This window comes from Setaria viridis, chromosome 7 (assembly GCF_005286985.2).
Source record: "Setaria viridis chromosome 7, Setaria_viridis_v4.0, whole genome shotgun sequence".
In the NCBI taxonomy this organism is placed as follows: domain Eukaryota; kingdom Viridiplantae; phylum Streptophyta; class Magnoliopsida; order Poales; family Poaceae; genus Setaria; species Setaria viridis.
In genome coordinates, this window is record NC_048269.2 from 972,148 (window position 1) to 990,132 (window position 17,985).

General features: G+C 47.2%; 3 protein-coding genes across 4 annotated transcripts; 2 read left to right on the plus strand and 1 right to left on the minus strand.

Annotated features, from left to right (window-relative positions):
• The first annotated feature begins 408 nt into the window (after positions 1-408).
• Positions 409-3,449, plus strand: LOC117865307 (UNC93-like protein 1). Of its 2 annotated transcripts, XM_072295029.1 has the most exons (3): positions 409-1,645; positions 2,542-2,702; positions 3,120-3,449. In XM_072295029.1, exons 1-3 carry the CDS (start codon positions 471-473, stop codon positions 3,203-3,205), a joined length of 1,422 nt encoding a protein of 473 aa, XP_072151130.1. In that variant the 5' UTR covers positions 409-470; the 3' UTR covers positions 3,206-3,449. The 2 variants fall into 2 exon arrangements, with proteins under 2 accessions (XP_072151130.1, XP_034605362.1); XM_034749471.2 differs by lacking the exon at positions 3,120-3,449 and having other exon boundaries at positions 2,542-3,039.
• A 1,339-nt stretch (positions 3,450-4,788) lies between these two features.
• LOC117863338 (sugar transport protein MST1) lies at positions 4,789-9,254 on the plus strand. Its single transcript, XM_034747000.2, has 2 exons — positions 4,789-5,229; positions 6,956-9,254. The coding sequence occupies exons 1-2, from the start codon at positions 5,094-5,096 to the stop codon at positions 8,359-8,361; spliced, it is 1,542 nt and encodes a 513-aa protein (XP_034602891.1). The 5' UTR covers positions 4,789-5,093; the 3' UTR covers positions 8,362-9,254.
• Positions 9,255-11,024: 1,770 nt separating this feature from the next.
• On the minus strand, positions 11,025-12,052 carry LOC117862809 (21 kDa protein-like). Its single transcript, XM_034746332.2, has one exon. The coding sequence runs from the start codon at positions 11,852-11,854 to the stop codon at positions 11,234-11,236; it is 621 nt and encodes a 206-aa protein (XP_034602223.1). The 5' UTR covers positions 11,855-12,052; the 3' UTR covers positions 11,025-11,233.
• Positions 12,053-17,985: the final 5,933 nt, after the last annotated feature.

Here is a 17,985-nt window from a genome sequence, read left to right on the forward strand (position 1 = left end):
AAACAGCTATTTGTAGCTGCAAAAGCTAGGAGCGGGTGACGTGCCTGCCCCTGCAAATGCCATTTCAACCACTCTGGAAACCGTTTTTTATAGTGATGGGATTTACACGTTTAATCAAGTCCATGCAATGCGTTCTTATGACCAGTTATCATGGCATTAAATACTCTTCTGCCCCTTTCCTCCATTCCTTTCCTTTTCTATATGTGTACCCTCCTCTCTATCTCCCTCTATATATGCAAGAGTCTCTGCAGCTTTCCTGAAACGGCACTGTAAGGTATGATTCTTGTTCTTGACATCCTGTTCTCTCATCACTGCCATCTTTCCATCCTGCAAAAACAGCGCAGACAAAATAAAGTTTACTCATCATTCGTCTATTATCATTTCGCCATACTAACTCCTACTCCAATTGTACCTTCTATCTTTGAGCAGGATAGTGTTTCTCAAAGCTGGTGCCCCAGCTAAAGTACAAGATGTCTGCGATGGCCACGACGCAGCAGCCAGTGGAGGAGAAGGAGATGTCGCCACCTGCGAAACGCGGGTTCTTCCGCTACAACTCCCCACTGACGCAGGTGTTCTTGATAAGCCTTGTGTGCTTCTGCTGCCCCGGCATGTTCAATGCACTCTCTGGCCTTGGTGGTGGCGGCCAGATCGATCACACCACCATCGACAAGGCTAACACTGCCGTCTACGCCTGCTTTGCCGTCTTCGGCGTCGTTGGCGGCGCAGCTCATAACATCTTTGGCCCACGCAATACCCTGCTCCTAGGTGCCCTCGCGTACCCACTCTATGCCGCCTCCTTCCTCTACTACAACCATCACCACTCGGAGACCTTCCCCGTCACTGCGGGAGCCCTCCTTGGTGTTGGGGCGGGCCTCCTCTGGGCTGCCCAGGGTGCTATCATAACCTCCTACCCACCCCCAAATCGCCGTGGAACATACATATCCCTTTTTTGGTGCTTCTACAACCTCGGAGGTGTCATCGGGGGGCTCTTCCCCTTCTCCTTCAACTACCATCGTGGTAGCAATGCCGCTAGCGTCAACGATGGAACTTACATTGCATTCATGGCCTTCATGCTCCTCGGAGTCACACTCACCCTCCTCATCTTGCCACCCAACAAGATCATTCGCGACGACGGAAGCAAGGCCACAAAGTTCACCTACTCCTCCATGGGCAAAGAGGGCACTGAAATCCTCAAGCTCTTCACCAACTGGAAGATGTTGCTCGTGCTCCCCGCTGCCTGGGCCAGCAACTTCTTCTACACCTACCAGTTCAACAACGTCAATGGCGTCCTCTTCAATCTCCGTACCCAGGGTCTCAATAACGTCTTCTATTGGTGCGCACGGATGATAGGCTCGGCTGGCATAGGATACTTTCTGGACTTCGGGCTCGCTAGCTGCAGGAAGAGGGGGCTCATTGGGGTTGCTATTGTTGCTGTGCTTGGCACTGCTATTTGGGGAGGAGGCCTTGCCAACCAGCTCAGGTACAAGGATGGAAAGTGGCAGGACCTCATCGATTTCAAGGATGGGCTCCGATACGCTGGCCCACTTTTGCTCTTCTTCAGCTACGGGCTACTTGATGCCATGTTCCAGAGCCTCGTCTATTGGATCATTGGTGCCCTCGCAAATGACTCACAGATCCTGAGCAGGTAATAAATCTAATTAATAATGCAACTTTCTTATTACTTTCGCAGGGTTTTGATCCTCTTGACTTGAAAGAGCAGCAAGGGTCCAAAATATAGTCCATTTAGGTTTGTTCTAGTCAATATTTTTAACTTTTATAATTTAAAATTTTGTGTAGATTAACATTATTGCACATATCCTATTACTAACCTCCACCCTTGCTTGCCAAAGATGTTCATCACCATATATGTGGCTTCCAAATTTTGGATGCGGTGGTTAAGTGATGGCGTTCCTCCTCCTTTTACAGCAAGGACCAGCAAAACTAATGTGTTACTCTGAAAAATAATTGAGCTTTGTCAAAAATCACATTATTACAGTTAACCCAAATCGCCAAACATATCCCACTCGGCCCGACAAGAATTTTGTACCTTAGTTTTTTATTGACCCCATTTAACCGATCCCCATATATGTGAGACATAGAATTTAGTATGGGGGTTTAAGATCCAAAGCAACATGTATCGACTCCAAACGAATCTAATTAACAAAATGACAAAAGCAAAGCTCGTAAGCAACATGTACCTGGGCGATGGCCCCCTCTTGCCAAAATATTTTCTGAAGCAGCCCTGTACGATGCTTCTAATCATCACACAAACAAAGCTCGTATACGTTGTCTAGATACATAGCTAAAATGGTACTCTTTGTGGGACGGAGGGAGTAGTAGAAGTGTAGAATATATCACGCTTCCTTTAATCTCTCTCTCTTTCCTCCAAATATACTTTTCAATTATTTTTCCCATATAGATGTTCAAGTTCGTCCTTGAGATAGCTTATTACTTCTGATTTGCAGAAAGGGGGTGGAAGGGTAAAGCTGCTTATCCAGTTTTTCCTCAAAAGGATTCTTATCTGCCTCCGATCCTGTGCAGGTATGTCGGATTCTACAACGCAGTGCAGAGTGCTGGGGCAGCTGTTGCATGGCAAATCGACATGCACAAGACTCCTCTGATAACCCAGCTGGTTGTGAATTGGGCACTCATGACTGTCAGCTACCCATTGCTCGTCCTGCTGCTGTTCTTGGCTGTCAAGGACCAGGAAACTAGAGGGATGATAAGTAATTGAAGAGTAATTGATTCATTTTGGTGGATTTAGCTGGAGGAGAAGAACAATAAAGAAGAACAGAGTTCGGAAACCATGGGGCCTTCCTGATCCTTCTCACTTTCCTTTTATCTTTATTACTTCTTTTACAATTTAGTCCCTTCTTTATATAATATTTACACACATCAACATAAGTGCTATATATTAGGAAGGGCAATTTGGAATGCTCAAAATAGGTCAAGAACCTTAGAGGGACAATGGCACTCACAGTTTGTGGAGAGTAACAATAACATCAAGGACTAAATACATTATTATCTCTCCATCTTTTATTTCTTGTTCAAGACATTCCATTTCGGGAGCATTTGTTTGAAGCACGCATGTATGTGGTTGGAGTTCTTGGCTGTGATGTATGAGGACAACTCCGTTTCTTCAGTGGAGGACAACAAGGAGAAATGTGGTAAGCTAGCTCTATCTGCACCGACCGGTTTCCATTGAGGATCCGCATTTTTTCACTGTCTGCGTTCTTTTTCTTCTTTTTGCGCGCATTGTAGAAATTCGGGGTGTTGAGTTTACTTAGTGTGTAGAGCTTGTGGAGGTGGGCTAGGCCTTGTGTCATTCAGATTTGCCGGGGCATTTCAGCTGTCGCATTTGTGAATTTTGCTGCAACCTGCAACCCATGAACAGTACATATATGCAAGCATCGAAGGGCTAGCAGCATCCTATCATTTCAGGATTCGGGCCACTCTTATCAATTCCATCATATTAACTTATTACCATGATGAGTAAGTGCGACGCTTGAAAATGACTTCATTGCATGATGACCAGCAAAGAAAGTGTTCAGAACAAGCTAGTGCTAGTTTGGGCGTCAGGTCAGGCCTAATCCATCACAACGTCGAGGCTAGTTGGTCCACGAAACTCTTACGATACCCTGAGGCCCATGGGTCTACGAACACATGGCCGAATGGGGCGGGGCACGCGGCATGCTCCGGACATTTCTGGGGCCACAGGCTATTGGCCTCATTCACCGGGCAGCAGGGCCCGGTCGCTCGATGCTGTCCCCGTTTTGTCACTCCTGCTTCTTCTCTTCTGGGCCGCCGTCGCCTCCTACTCCACGGCGTCGTCGCCCTACTAACAACCATGGATGTGCCGATCAACAAGCAACGGTTGACAGTGCTAATAACCGGCTCTTGTTGATTCCTTTTACTCTTATCTATATTAATTGACTAATGGGAAATATAATATTTGATAAATACTTGACCAACTATATTGATTATGCTCAACCAGCCACATATAATATTATGATCACAATGATAAAAAATATCAAATTAGCCACAATTCTTTGTGAAATGGGCTTCTTTATGAAATTATTTGACAACTGTGTAATTATGGCTGCCTTTGCCATAAACAAAAATCGCATGAAATAGACTAATAATCATCTTGCAAATCAATTGTTGAGGAGTCACTCGTCAAGTCGTCATATAGAAGTAATGTTCTCATATTCCCTATGTAAACTGATTTGGGCGTGTTTTTGAACGCATAGGATGCTAATGATGGTTGCTGCCTAATGAACTGATGGTAGCTGCCAACAGAATATATTCTCTTACATATACTTAAGTATATATCCTGGTAAATGATCGTAGATAACGTGGGTTTTGTTCAACTTGCTAATAACATATGGTGGCAACGATAATTAATGGGACGAGTAACATGCGTGCAGCGCTGGATGATCCGTTTTGGAAGAGTTAAATTCTAGTACAGCTGGTTGTTTCCGTACCACAAATGTTTTGGTCCAACTCGTCTAAATGAATTTTGAAGTTTTTAAAATTAAATGAACAGCCAAAGAGCTTCTGTCGTCCCATGTATATACGTAATGCGATGAGATTGTTTTTGTCACAACAAGACCATTAATTAGGTTGTTGTCCAATATTCTTGCAGTCATATTTTGACCATGTTCAAATACCCAGTGGCCTATCAAGAAATCAATTTGTCAACTGACAACTGGCATGCCAACCTCTAGGTAGCTAGCTTCCTTCACACCTTGCTTATCAATCAGTACAGTGCAGGATAAAATAACAGATCCCGAGTCCCCCAGTACATATGCGTAAATTTTTGTAGGACTTGCATGATAAGATACTGCAAAAAGATGGCAAGATGGTTGAGGATCATGGGTTTTGTGCCATGGGAATCCTTGCATATAAGCTGGTGATCATATCCTAGCCGGGGTCCTGCCCCTCAACGCATTCCTGTGTTGAGGATCATATTCCTGTGTCTTCCAACCCAACGCTAGCTGAAGCTGCAAATCGGAAGCAAAGCCAAGGCAAAGAATATATACCTGCAAGCTCAGCTGTGTCCCCGGTGGGCACCTGACAGCAGAAGAAAGGATATGGCAGGAGGATTAACCGCGGTCGAGGGCGGTCGGGTGCACGACTACAGCGGTGGCGTGACAGTCTCCGTTGTGGTCATCTGCCTCATGGCCGCCTCCTGCGGTCTCATCTTCGGCTATGACGTTGGTGTCGCAGGTGAGCCTGCTACCGTAATTCTCCCTATTCTTCCTGCATCGGTGCTACCTAAGTCTTAGGTGAAACCAACCTAAAATGCATGCCTCAACATCAGCTATAGGTTACCTGTAATCAACATGGATAATCTGGCAAAACAACAGAAGTGAAACTGAGCACAAGATACTGCTCTATGTGCTGCGTTGTATAGGCAACCAAACAAGCCCTTAATGTCACTCGTGCTTAAGCGAGACTATTTTTCTCTGGATTCAGGAGGTCACCCAGATTCATTTGAACCGCCAGTGCATGTATAGGCAATCGAGTAGAAAACTCATGAGAAAGTACGGTGTTTGGGTTGCCAAGTATCTTTGAGCCGCGTAACACATACTATTGAACTACACAATCTCAAAGTGCGTGTGAATTAATATATGTGCCTGGGATTTTTTTGGTAGATGTTGTTGATGGCAATTGTAATTAAGAGATATATTAAATACAACCATTTTTAAAACCAATTTACAATATGAAAGAAGGAAAAAAAATACATGTATGAGCATTTGTAAAGCATTAATGTATCTAACAAATTAAAATCTTTATTAAATGCCACAAAGTAGGCACTACCAACATAGCTCAAGTTTTGTTTATTAAAGAGTTGCTCTCAGCTGCGGATTGTTGATACATAGACATTCGATGCCTTCTTCTCAGTTAAATCTCTAGATACTATGCCAGTCTCAGGTCGTGATGGGTTTGTTCAACCCGATGGGCATTTTAGCTAGGGGGTACCGTATCTGACAGATAGTGCCCCCTTAATTAAAAGCTGACCTCTAAAAGAACTATCACATTTCGAATCATATTTGAAGGGAAAAAACTGTTGGCCATCTGAAATTACCACCGAATCACTATGGAAACCACCTTGGTCATGAGGACACGTATCCATGCCATTTACACCACGGCCTTTTGCAACTCAGTTTGTAAAGCTGGTTTTATTTACTCCCTTTTTCTCTTTCTCCAATTTTGACATATAACTGATCCATCAACCAGTACATCTGAATATATAGGCGACAATCTTAGAAGACATAAGTGGAGACAAATTTGCGGGCCACAACTAATTGAAAGTACTTACCTTTGCTCACTTTTTTTTCCTTTTCCAGCATAACACATATACAGATACCGTGCCCCGTTGTGACAACCTTTTGTTACCAATTCATCCATATTCATAGTTTTCCTCTTTGAATCGCACAAACGCGTGTGTCTTCAATACGTGTTTAATTGAAGCCTTAGCCTCTGTTAACTCAGCTCTTGATGCATGGCACGTGTCATGGCTCTTCGTAATCCCGATTTTGGCTTTTTAATCCTATTAGTCATTGAATTTTGCAATTTGAAATGTATAATTTTACAATTTGGATAACTAACAATTAAAAAGGTAAAGTGGATGTGTCATAATTTTTTAAAAAAATGTATAAATTTACCTAATTTAGCAACTAACATAATTTATTCTCATGGTGTATTAATATAATTTGAAATGCATATTACCAGTGACCATGGTTCAACCGTTGAGGAAACATTTTTCCTCATTAAGTGCTACATTACAAAAAGTATAAGCATAGCATTCATGCATGCTGATTGGAGTTTTGTATGTATACATAATATAGAGAAAACAATAATTTGTTCAACTGAAATAAAGCGTGTTTTTACACTTACAATGCAGTAGACCTCTGTGCAGTTTCATACACATAATAATGGTAAATTTCAGGTGGCGTGACGCAAATGGAGTCATTCCTAAAGAAGTTCTTCCCGGAGGTGCTTCGTGGGATGAAGAGCGCAAAGCGCGACGCCTACTGCAAGTATGACAACCATCTTCTTACCGCGTTCACGTCATCGCTGTACATCGCAGCCACTCTGGCATCACTGGTGGCGAGCCGTGTGACGAGAAGGGTAGGTCGCCAAGCCATCATGCTCATCGGTGGCGCCTTGTTCCTCGCCGGCTCCATCATCAACGCTGCGGCCGTCAACGTTGCCATGCTCATCATCGGCCGGATTCTGCTAGGCTTTGGTGTCGGCTTCACAGCACAGGCAGCTCCCCTGTATCTCGCCGAGACATCCCCTGCAAGGTGGCGCGGAGCGTTCACCATGGCCTACCACAGCTTCCTCTGCGCCGGCACAGTGATCGCAAACGTCGTCAACTACTTCACAAACCCCATCCCGGACTGGGGCTGGCGCGTCTCTCTCGGCGCCGCGGCGGTGCCAGCCATCGTCATCGTCGCCGGCGCCCTCTTGGTCCCGGACACCCCCAGCAGCCTCGTGCTTCGCGGTCAGCAGGACAGGGCCCGCGCGTCGCTGCAGCGCATCCGCGGTGCGGACGCCGACGTCGAGGCCGAATTCAAGGACATAGTCTGCGCCGTCGAGGAGGCGCGCCGGCACGACGAGGGCGCGCTGAAGAGGCTGCGCAGCAAGGGGTACCGGCCCTACGCGGTGATGATGGTGGCCATACCCGTGTTCTTCGAGTTCACGGGCTTCATTGTCATCTTCATCTTCGCGCCGGTGCTGTTCCGGACGGTCGGGTTCAGCAGCCAGAAGGCCATCCTGGGCTCCGTCATCATCAACCTCGTGGGCTTGTGCGCTGTCGTCATGTCCTCCTTGGTCGTCGACCGCTTCGGCCGCAGGTTCTTGTTCCTCGCCGGCGGCGTCAGCATGCTGCTCTGCCAGGTGGCCGTGTCATGGATCCTAGCAGCGCACCTCGGGAAGCACGACGCCGCAGCGGGGGTGACGATGGCGCGGAGCTACGCGGAGGCGGTGCTCGTGCTCATGTGCCTCTACACCTTCAGCATGGGCTTCTCCTGGGGTCCGGTGAAGTGGGTGATATGGAGCGAGATCCACCCGGTGGACGTGAGGTCCGTGGGGCAGGCCATCTCCCTGTCCATCGCCTTCGTCATCTCCTTCGTGGAGACGCAGGTGTTCATGTCCCTGCTCTGCAGCCTCAAGTTCGCGATATTCCTCTTCTTCGCAGGATGGGTCCTGGCGATGACGGCTTTCATCGCGGCGTTCCTGCCGGAGACCAAGGGCGTGCCGCTCGAGGCCATGCGAGCGGTATGGGCACGTCATTGGTACTGGAGGAGGTTTGTCGTCGTACAGGACGCTAATAAGATTCCAGTTGAGTAAACACTCGACACCGTTAGGCATCCTTTGAAATTTGACCTTCTGTTGGTCTTAGTTTTGGTCTTGGTTGGTCGAGAAATTGCCCAAAATTGATAATCGTTAGAGGAATAACAGCTAGCTTTTGACCGTGTCTTTATTTTTTTTTTCATTTTTGTGGGGACCGACGTGTCTTTGGCTGGGAGCACATTTGGCTTGGTCCCCGTTACACCGTGCCATGAAAAAGGATGCATCGTGACCCGATCTAGTTAGCACTGCAAGTATCTGTGATGGACGGCACTGTATCATATTCTTGCAGCACCGACAAGTAAACTTTCGCGGCTATTGTTTGGCGTCCCGATTGAGGAAACCTTGAAATTCCTGCATTCCTGCTGTGGATCGGACAGGAAGTTGAAAGGAGCAGTGCAAGGACGTGGGCGCCCATGCGTGTGTTGGATCCATTGACCGGTCCGGCTATAAGTGGCAGCGGCTGGTGCTGAGAAAAGGGACCTATCAGGGAGAAGCATATATGTGCACATACACACTGCTGACACACCAATAAATGGTACTGCTAGTCTGCTACCGCCATGGCGAATTGGGCAATGGATCAAGGAAAGGGACATGCATGTAACAGATGAGATGGCGATGGTCTTTGTGCGTAGATCTAGGTCTGTGTGTGTGTGTGTGACGTCCACGGCGGGGAGAGAACACTCGCACAAGCAAGAGTACATGCAAATGCGATGATGCAGCGTTACGTCTTCCTTTCAGGTAAAGCGACGTTGCTTGTTTTGCGTTGGGTTGGGTCTTCCCTTGCAAAGTGATGCAATCTGGTCAGTCTCAGAGTACAGTTTCATTACACAATCATCTAGACTGAGAACTAGATAACTGTGCTAGATGAGTGTCATGGGGATGAAACTCCTTTTTCATCTTATAAAACTCCATCTATTAATTACCTTATCAAATCAGCAATTTTGCTGATGTGGTATTGAATTTAATACCATGAAAATCTCGTAAAACTTCCTATTGAGATTGGCCTGACAGCACGAGTGGCCTATGGATCCATCCATTCGTCCCGGGAGTTAATGGATCTTGGCCTACTTCCTGGTTATTATATTATTCGATGACTACTAAAAGCGAAGAGAAGGTTGAGATTATCAGTATAATAACCAGCGGATAATAAGCACGGCATGAGTGCTGGTGGAATGTTGGCATTGATCACTGCTCATTAGCCTTTTTCATATATGAGAAATGCTAGATATCTAGATATCTGCCGCCTCATTTCTTGGAGAAAATCTGTCGAATTTCTTACCTTAGGATTTGGCGACGTGATTCGTGCTGGACTCTATCTCCTCCGTGCTCGGCATTCTCCGACGACCTCCATTAACTCCGACGAGCTCTTGAGTTGGGGGTTCGGGTTCAGGATTTGGGGTTTTGGGGAGGGAGGGGGGAGGGGTTGTGGCCTCCGAGCATCGGGTAGTGGCAGCTATGGGGGCGGACGGCGAAGCGGCGGGGGACCCGGATGGGTGGGGTAGGTGGCGGGGGCGTTGAGGCCGAAACGGTGGCGGTCGTCGGGACGACGGATGCAGCGGCGAGGCGCCGCCGGATCCGGCCGGGTGGTGGGGGAAGGTGGGGGCGTTGGAGCTGAGAAGAGGAAGGAGCTATGGGGCAGGTGGATCTAGGGGAAGGAAGGCTGGTTCAAGGAGAGGGAGAGGGTGGAGGAGGGGGATGGGTGGGTTTCTTGAGCCAGTGCCGGCGAGGTGGGGAGGTGGCGCGCTAGGTGGTGTCGGGGCAGCGGCGAGGAGACTGGGAGGAGGAAGAGATGTGTGATCTGAGCCGTCCGTTGTGATCCAACGATCCAAAACTCGACAGACTGAAGGTTTAAAAATGATGACAGATGAACGGAGAGGCCCTTCATATATTCGATGCTTCTTTCTTTTTTCCCCCGATCCTACAGCTACAGTACGATCGGAGGTCAATTTTATTGCAGCACTCCTACAACATGAGAGGGGAGTAGTGCCCTGTCCGTCTCATGTACTGATGGCTGTTCAATGAAGGCCCAGCGCTTGCAGTGATGACTCATCCACCGCACCCGACCTGGATTTGGAATCGAAATCAATGAAGGAAACCAACCACCACCAACTTTGCGATAGCTGCGGCTGATGCTTTGCTTGCATGTCTGAATGAATGCAGATTGCCACGGCCTGCAAGCAAACACTGGTGCCGCATGGGCTGCCATAGCAGTTACTAGGAATTCTGGAGTGCTCCACGTAGACGGTTACTGCAGGGAAAGATGGAGTTGTGGTTCAGAGTTTGACATAGCCCATAGGGTGATTCATGATGCTCCATGTGTACAAGTCCCCTGTTCCGTATGAGCATTTATTTATTTATTAGTTTTATCCTTTTAATAAAAAACTACTCAGTGCAGATATGCAACTTGTTACTACAGTTCTAATTCGATCTGCAGTCAGTTAGCCACTAGATCAGTCAAACCCAGCAAACAATAAACTAGAGTGCAAGGATTTTCATACTGACAACCGAAACTTATCATGCCATGGATAGAAGAAACAGAGCACTGCTTGCATTCTCGGGTGAGCAAATGGCCAACTGCTAGGGAAGCTCTGTTCTTGGATGATTTGCCACTGATTTGCTTGAGCTTTTGCAACCTTTGAGCCAGCTCGACGCAAAGATACTTAGGTTCATCACATCTTAGATTATTTTATTAGTTAACCAAAAGCAGAACATTCTGAAAACCAGGACTGAAAACCAATTACTTTTGCACACAGTTACTCGCAGACAAGAACAAGAACAACAAAATCAATCGTCACTAAGACCGATCCAAAAGGTACAGGTATGGCGATGGAGGCGGAGATCAAACATGACCGATTTGGCTGGCCAACTGCTAGAGCCGGCGGTGCGGTGCCGGGTCGAGCCGGTTGACGAGCGCGAGCGCGTTGCTGGTGGCCTCCGCCACGGCCACCACCCGCCTCTTGACGGCGTCCCTGTCCTCCTTGGCGCTGGCGGCCTGGGCGAGGGAGTCGAGGCAGGTGGAGGCGTCGGTGAGCGCGGCGCTGGCCCAGGTCTGCACGTTGCTGAGCGACCACTCGAAGCGCGGCGTGCCGGCCCGCCCCATCCGCTCCATCTCCGCCGCCGACTGCCGGAGCAGCTCCTCCGCGTCGCGCGCCAGCTCCGCGCAGTCCTTCGCCGCCGGCCCCTTGCCGCCGCCGCCGGCCTTGATGTAGGCGGAGCAGTTGCGCGCGCGGTCGGCGCCCACCACCAGCGCCGCCCGCGCCAGCCGACGCGGGCTGCGACCCACGGCCGGCGCGCAGGGGACCAGGGTGCTCTCGCACACGAGCGGGTACCGCGTCCACCGGCACGACCGGCGGACGTAGTCCACCGCGACGGCCGGGGGGACGGAACCGGGGGACGACGGCCTCGGCTTCGCCGGCGACGCGGCAGCGGCGGCCGCCAGGACCGAGAGGCAAGCGAGCAGGACAAGGACATGGTGGTGGTGGCGCCACATCTTTCCCTGTCTGAGACGGACACCAAAGGGGACGGCGACCTGATTCGTGGCTTTTTTGGGTGGGTTTATTTGAGCGCGGCCAACCCGGGGCAATGGAAACGCCACAGACGACGACCTGGAATTTGGAATTTGACCCTCCACGACTTTGGACTTTGGAACAGGTAGATGTAGCCTTTTACCGAGGAAAAAAAAACGCTTCCACGCATAAACTCCGGTAGCCCTGCAATGCCCATATATAGGGAAGCTTTAAAGTGATCTGGACTGGTATAAGAATTATGCAAGGGATATTATAAAAAGCTAGGGCTTCCTAGGTAGCAGGGGTAATAAAAGAGTAATAATTCTTCATCCCAAAATAAACATCTCACGACATCTCAATACATTCCAGACACACTAGGCTCCCGAGTCCAATCTTTTGTCAGCTCCACACTAAGGCTCACTCCCTTCCAAGTCCAAGTGACTAGAGTTTTGTGTATCCTGGTAATGCATAGGCTAGGAATATGGTTAAAAGAATTTGCATCAGGTTAATTAAAGATCTTGGATTTAATAAAATTTCTTTTATGGGAAAAAAGTCTAAGCGACCAATCATGTACTATTAATTTAAAACCAAGGTAGTTAAAATATAATATAAGTATCCCAAAAGACTAAAACGTAAAGTCTGTTTGAGGGGTGTCTATGACCGAAGGGATGGCTATACGTATAGTTTTAACACTGCGCAATTTGTACAGCTAGACCCATCCGATGCTGAGCTAGTCGGTAATGAGATGATAGAATGACACCCCACCATTTTAAGAACCTAGGAATTACAGTATCATCCTATTTTTCGTGGGTTTGGGCGAAACCTCCCTCAAAAGGTTAATCCGAGAACTGCGAAAGCCTCCCAATGAGGCCAAATAAATGGGGTATTTCTTATGTCTCGCAAAGTAAATCCGCAAGCGCACAGATACCGCTGTAGCATTTTACTTGAGAGTATTTCAGAGTATCATATCTTTTACCTAACTTCTTTGAATCCGACCCCATTGTGTGTGTGTCGAACTTGATGATCTGCTCCCCTTACCCTTCCTTTCCTCTCAGGGCTAGCAATCCCCATACTGCTAGGCCACCTTATCATACACTCCACCACACTCCAAATCAACATAACCTAGTAGCCCACATAAGCACAGAACTTTGGCAATTTTTCATATTTTACACGAAAGAGTAAACGTTTTTCATTTTCTTCATCGACACAAAAACAATCCTAGTGAGTGGCTTTTGAACATCTAGCTTTATTCTAACGCGTAAATAATCTCACCACTCACCAGTTTCGTCATCCAAATCCACCATAATAAATTGTCCAATTTTGTCTCCAATTTGGTACCCAACATTCTTTGTTCTAAAACCAGATGGTAGATCATAAGCACGCACCCAAAGGGTTAAGGTCCTAAATTTAACCGTGATGGTTTTGTGATGCCATCGTACTCTTAAAGCACAACATTCCCCCTCGAAAAAAAGCATGGCCCATCATCCAGAACCTTGCGCCAATCATCTAGACACGAGAATTGGAAAACAAACAAATTCTCATGTGTTGCCTTAAAACTAACATACTTTGACAAACTCCAAGGATACTTTATATTTGCTAAGAAAGTAGCGTGCATGACTAAATGGATTGGGGATAAAATCTTGGTCAATATTGTCCAACGTGCCTCAGCCTTCAGCTCTTCTAGATCCTCTTCCAAGACAACAACACCCTGATACTCATCCTCACGTATCTTCAAATGTTGAATCAGCTCATCCAACTCAGGCTCAATCCTCCTTCCAAAATGCAATCTCGGGTTGGAATCGGTCATCTCCCCAAACTAATTAGACCCGCTCGCAGGTACCCCCAAAATGCAATCAAGGCTGAGAAACAAACACAACGTTTTCCCTTTAGCCAACTCGAATCATAATTGGGAGACCAGAGCACATACAAAATCCAATTAGGAAGGAGAAAAAGGAGAACTTACATCGGAATTAGTGGGAGTAGGAAGAACCCTAGGAGTCACCTAGGGGAAAACTCTCAAACTCTTGCCAAGCTTGTATATTAATGGGTAAGAAAGACACATGGACAAAACATGTATGTTTCATGGGCCGCAAAACAAATTAGATTGAGAAATGGGCCACAATTGCATGATGGAATGCTGCTGGGCGTTAGTAGGCTGACTCGGGCAGCCAGCTACTGAACCGTAGCAGGCCGATTCTTTCATCAATATGTCATAGAGAACATGCTATGATTGTCAACTATGCAGGACAAATCGCGGCACGCGGGCTGTGAGGCCGAAGGCACTGCAAATGGAGAAAGCGGAGACCTAGGTTTCTCCTAGGGTTTGGCGACTTTGACAGCGATCGTCGCCGATGAAGGTTGTGGTCCCTGTCCCTGCACCGCGTCTCCTGCCTGTCTTCCTGCTATGGCTGAACAAGGGGCTGACCGGCTCAGCTACCCGGCCTTGGTAGGATAGCAGTTCTCAGAGCTCGTGGGTGTGTGCAGATTAGTTTTCTTCCCCAGGCTCAAGCTATTTGCGATGGCGGTAGCAGCAAGGGCCAAGCAGGGTGCTTTTGTTGTGAATGAACTCCTCTAGTGAGGAGCGCCGCCAGTCCCAATGAGTTGCCTCAGTTGGAATTGTCGCGGACTTGGCAACGCCATGACAATTAAGGAAGTTTGCGAGCTAGCGAAGGATGTTGCCCCAGCGAGACTCAGATGCACAAGACATGGGTGGAAGGACTGAAGCAGACTCTTGGTTTTGATAATTCCTTAGCTATTAGTAGTTCAGGCCGCAGTGGCGGATTAGGTATTTTTTGGAATAATAATATAAGTGTGACTTTGCTGCCTTACTCTCAGTACCACATTAATGCATTAGTCTAGGAAGGGGATGGTGACCCATGGCGCTTGACTTGTGTTTATGGGGAGGCACAAACAAACGAGAGGTGCAAGACGTGGGATATGTTGAAATATATCAAGTCATCATCACACCTCCCATGGTTGTGTATTGGTGATTTCAATGAAGTTTTACATCGAACAGAACACGTGGGTGTACAGGAGAGAAGCCATGCTCAAATTGTCAGATTCTGTGAGATGGTGGATGTATGTGGCCTAAATGACTTAGGTTATGAAGGTCATAGTTGGATGTATGAAAAGAAGGTAAATGGGGGCTCCTATTGCTGGGTGCACCTGGATTGCGCTCTGACAACCTCGGACTAGAGCGTGCATTTCCCTTTGGTGAAGTGCAAGCATCTATCGGCGGTCACCTCGGATCATGTGTTGATGTTGCTGAGCTGGAGTTGGAGGAGCCGCGGCCTCGAGGAAGGAAACGATTTAGGTATGAAGTTATGTGAGAATCCCATGCTGAGTTCTCTAACTCTCTGCTTGAGTCATGGCAGAAGGAGAATGAAGCAACAACCCTGCGGGAATTACAGAGCAGACTGAAGAAAGTTTCTAGCCACCTTGTGAGGTGGGACGGGAACACATTTGGGCATGTATGCGGGGAGTTGCGCAGGCTAAAACAAGAGCTAGAGTGGCTACAGTCTGACTCGCAGAGGACGGGTCCAACTCATGTGGAGCTTAAGATCAAGGAGAAAATTTTGGAAATGAACCACAGAGAAGAAATAATGTGGAGGCAATGTTCCGGAATTATGTGGCTTTCTGCAGGTGACAAAAATTCTAGGTTTTTTCATATCCAAGCTAGCAGGAGGAGGGGGAGAAACAGAATCGCAAGGTTGAAAAAACCAGATGGACAGGTGATAGAAAATGTCTAGGAGATGAGTGATCTAGCAACTAGCTGTTGGGATACGAGGTAGGCAACGCTAGCACAAAACAAAATTTTTCTACCACATAAACCAGGAAAACTGCCGTATATGGATCACGGGATTACCACTTGACGCACTAGTGCGGAAGATGTAGAATCGTGTCGGGGGAGCGAAGTCGATTAGCGTAGTCGAACACGTAGTCGATCACGTCGACGTCGAGCAACTCCTCAGCAACTCGTCCACATACAACGAGGTCCTTCTCGTGCCGCGGCTCGTCATCGGCTCGTCATGGCTCGTCGGTGGCTCTTCGTGGCTCGTTGGCGGTTTGTCCAAGTGCTGCAGGCACAACACCTCCAAGGTATCCACATGTGCAGGGAGGAAGCATCGCAAGTCGGACTACTAGGTCCACGAGTTGCAACAAGACGAGGGCGTGGGAGGTGCGGTAGATGTGTTTTCGGCCAAAGAGATGAAACCCTAGGGCGCCCACCCCTCTATTTATAGAGGTTCCTGACGGGCCTGTAGGTCTGAGACCCATTAGTACTTCTAAACCTGATCCAACTCGGATCATATCCGAATTGGGCTTCCAGCCCCTTAAGTGTGCGATCCTATAGGTTCGAATACATATAGACATGGCCCGAGTAATCCTACTTGGCCCAATAGTCGGTAGCAGCCTCTAGCAAGACGTGCCAACTCCTATACGCACACGAAGATCATATCAGATGAACCATCACAACATCATGTACATGCTATTCCTTTTGCCTCATGATATTTGGTCTAGCTCCAAGCCGACCGTTCTTTCTCGATCCTATGATTCGGAATCCCTTTGTAGGTTAATTCTTAACCGTACATAGGATGGCCATGCATTTTCGGATCCGATCACTCGAGGGGCCTAGAGATATCACTCTCAATCAGAGAGGGGCAAATCCCATCTTGATTGATCATGCCTCACAGCATACTTCTTGACAGACCCGAAAGCTACCTTTGTAACTACCGTGTTACGGTGTAGCGTTTGATAGCTCCTAAGTAAGTCGATCCACATCTTGAGTACATGCGATAATCTCAGGTCTAAGGACAAAGCGTACATGTTGTGTAAAGAGAGAACTACTTCTCGTGTTGGGTCAATCCTAACACATGTCTCCACATGTGCCCACATTATTAGTTTGACATCTCCATATCCATGACTTGTGAAACATAGTCATCAACTAATACATGTGCTAGTCTAATATTCATGTGTGTCCTCACATGAACTCCAACTAGGGACAACATTAGAATAACCATACAATTAAAGAGTTCCACATACAATTCACATAATTGCAGATCAATTCAAGTAGCCTTTAATGGATATTCAATGAACACAATATACAAATCATGGATACAATTAGATATCATCATCTCTATGATTGCCTCTAGGGCATACCTCCAACACTAGCTTCTACGAGGAGTTGTATACTTCTGAGGGGACCAATAACATGGAGGCAGTGTTGAGTACAATCCCAACGAAGGTTATTGCAGCAATGAACAATAGCTTATTTGCAGCCTTCTCAGAGAAGGAAGTCAAAGAAGCTTTGTTTCATATGTTTCCGACAAAGTCCCCGGGGCCTAACATTTTTCCGGCCCACTTCTTCCAGCGGCATTGGGACTTATGTGGAACTAAAGTTACCTCAATAGTGTTGAGGATTTTGAGAGGGGAGAAGGATGCTACATCAATAAATGATACTTTTATTGTTCTAATCCCCAAGGTGGCAGATCCAAAGGAGTTGGGCTAGTTTAGGCCTATAAGCCTTTGTAATGTTCTATATAAGATCGCCTCGAAAGTTGTTGCAAACAGGCTAAAGAAAATGTTGCCTGAGATTATATCAGAAGAGCAGTTTGCATTTGTACATGAGCGTCTTATTACAGAGAACATAATCTTGGCATATGAATGTCTGCATTTTATAAAGCGGAAAAGGCCTCATGAATCGAGATGTAGTGCTCTGAAGTTGGACATGAGGAAAGATTATGACCGAGTTGAGTGGGACTATCTGTGAGCGATCATGCTCTGATTGGGCTTCCACCAATGTTGGGTTGAGACTGTGATGCGCCTGGTAACTACTGTCTCTTTTTTAGTTCTTTTTAACGGTGACAGACTTGATAATTTTAAACCGTCGAGGGGTATTCGACAAGGAGATCCTATCTCTCCCTATCTATTTTTGTTGGCAGCAGAGGACCTTTCATGCCTGCTAAAAGCTAAGAATCATTCATCCATACTCAATGGGATTAAAGTGACGCCGTCAGCTCCGGTGGTGTCTCACTTACTCTTCGCAGATGCCAGCCTTCTATTTTTCAGAGCTAATAGGAAAAGTGTAGAGGAGATCAAGGAGGTACTCAACATTTAC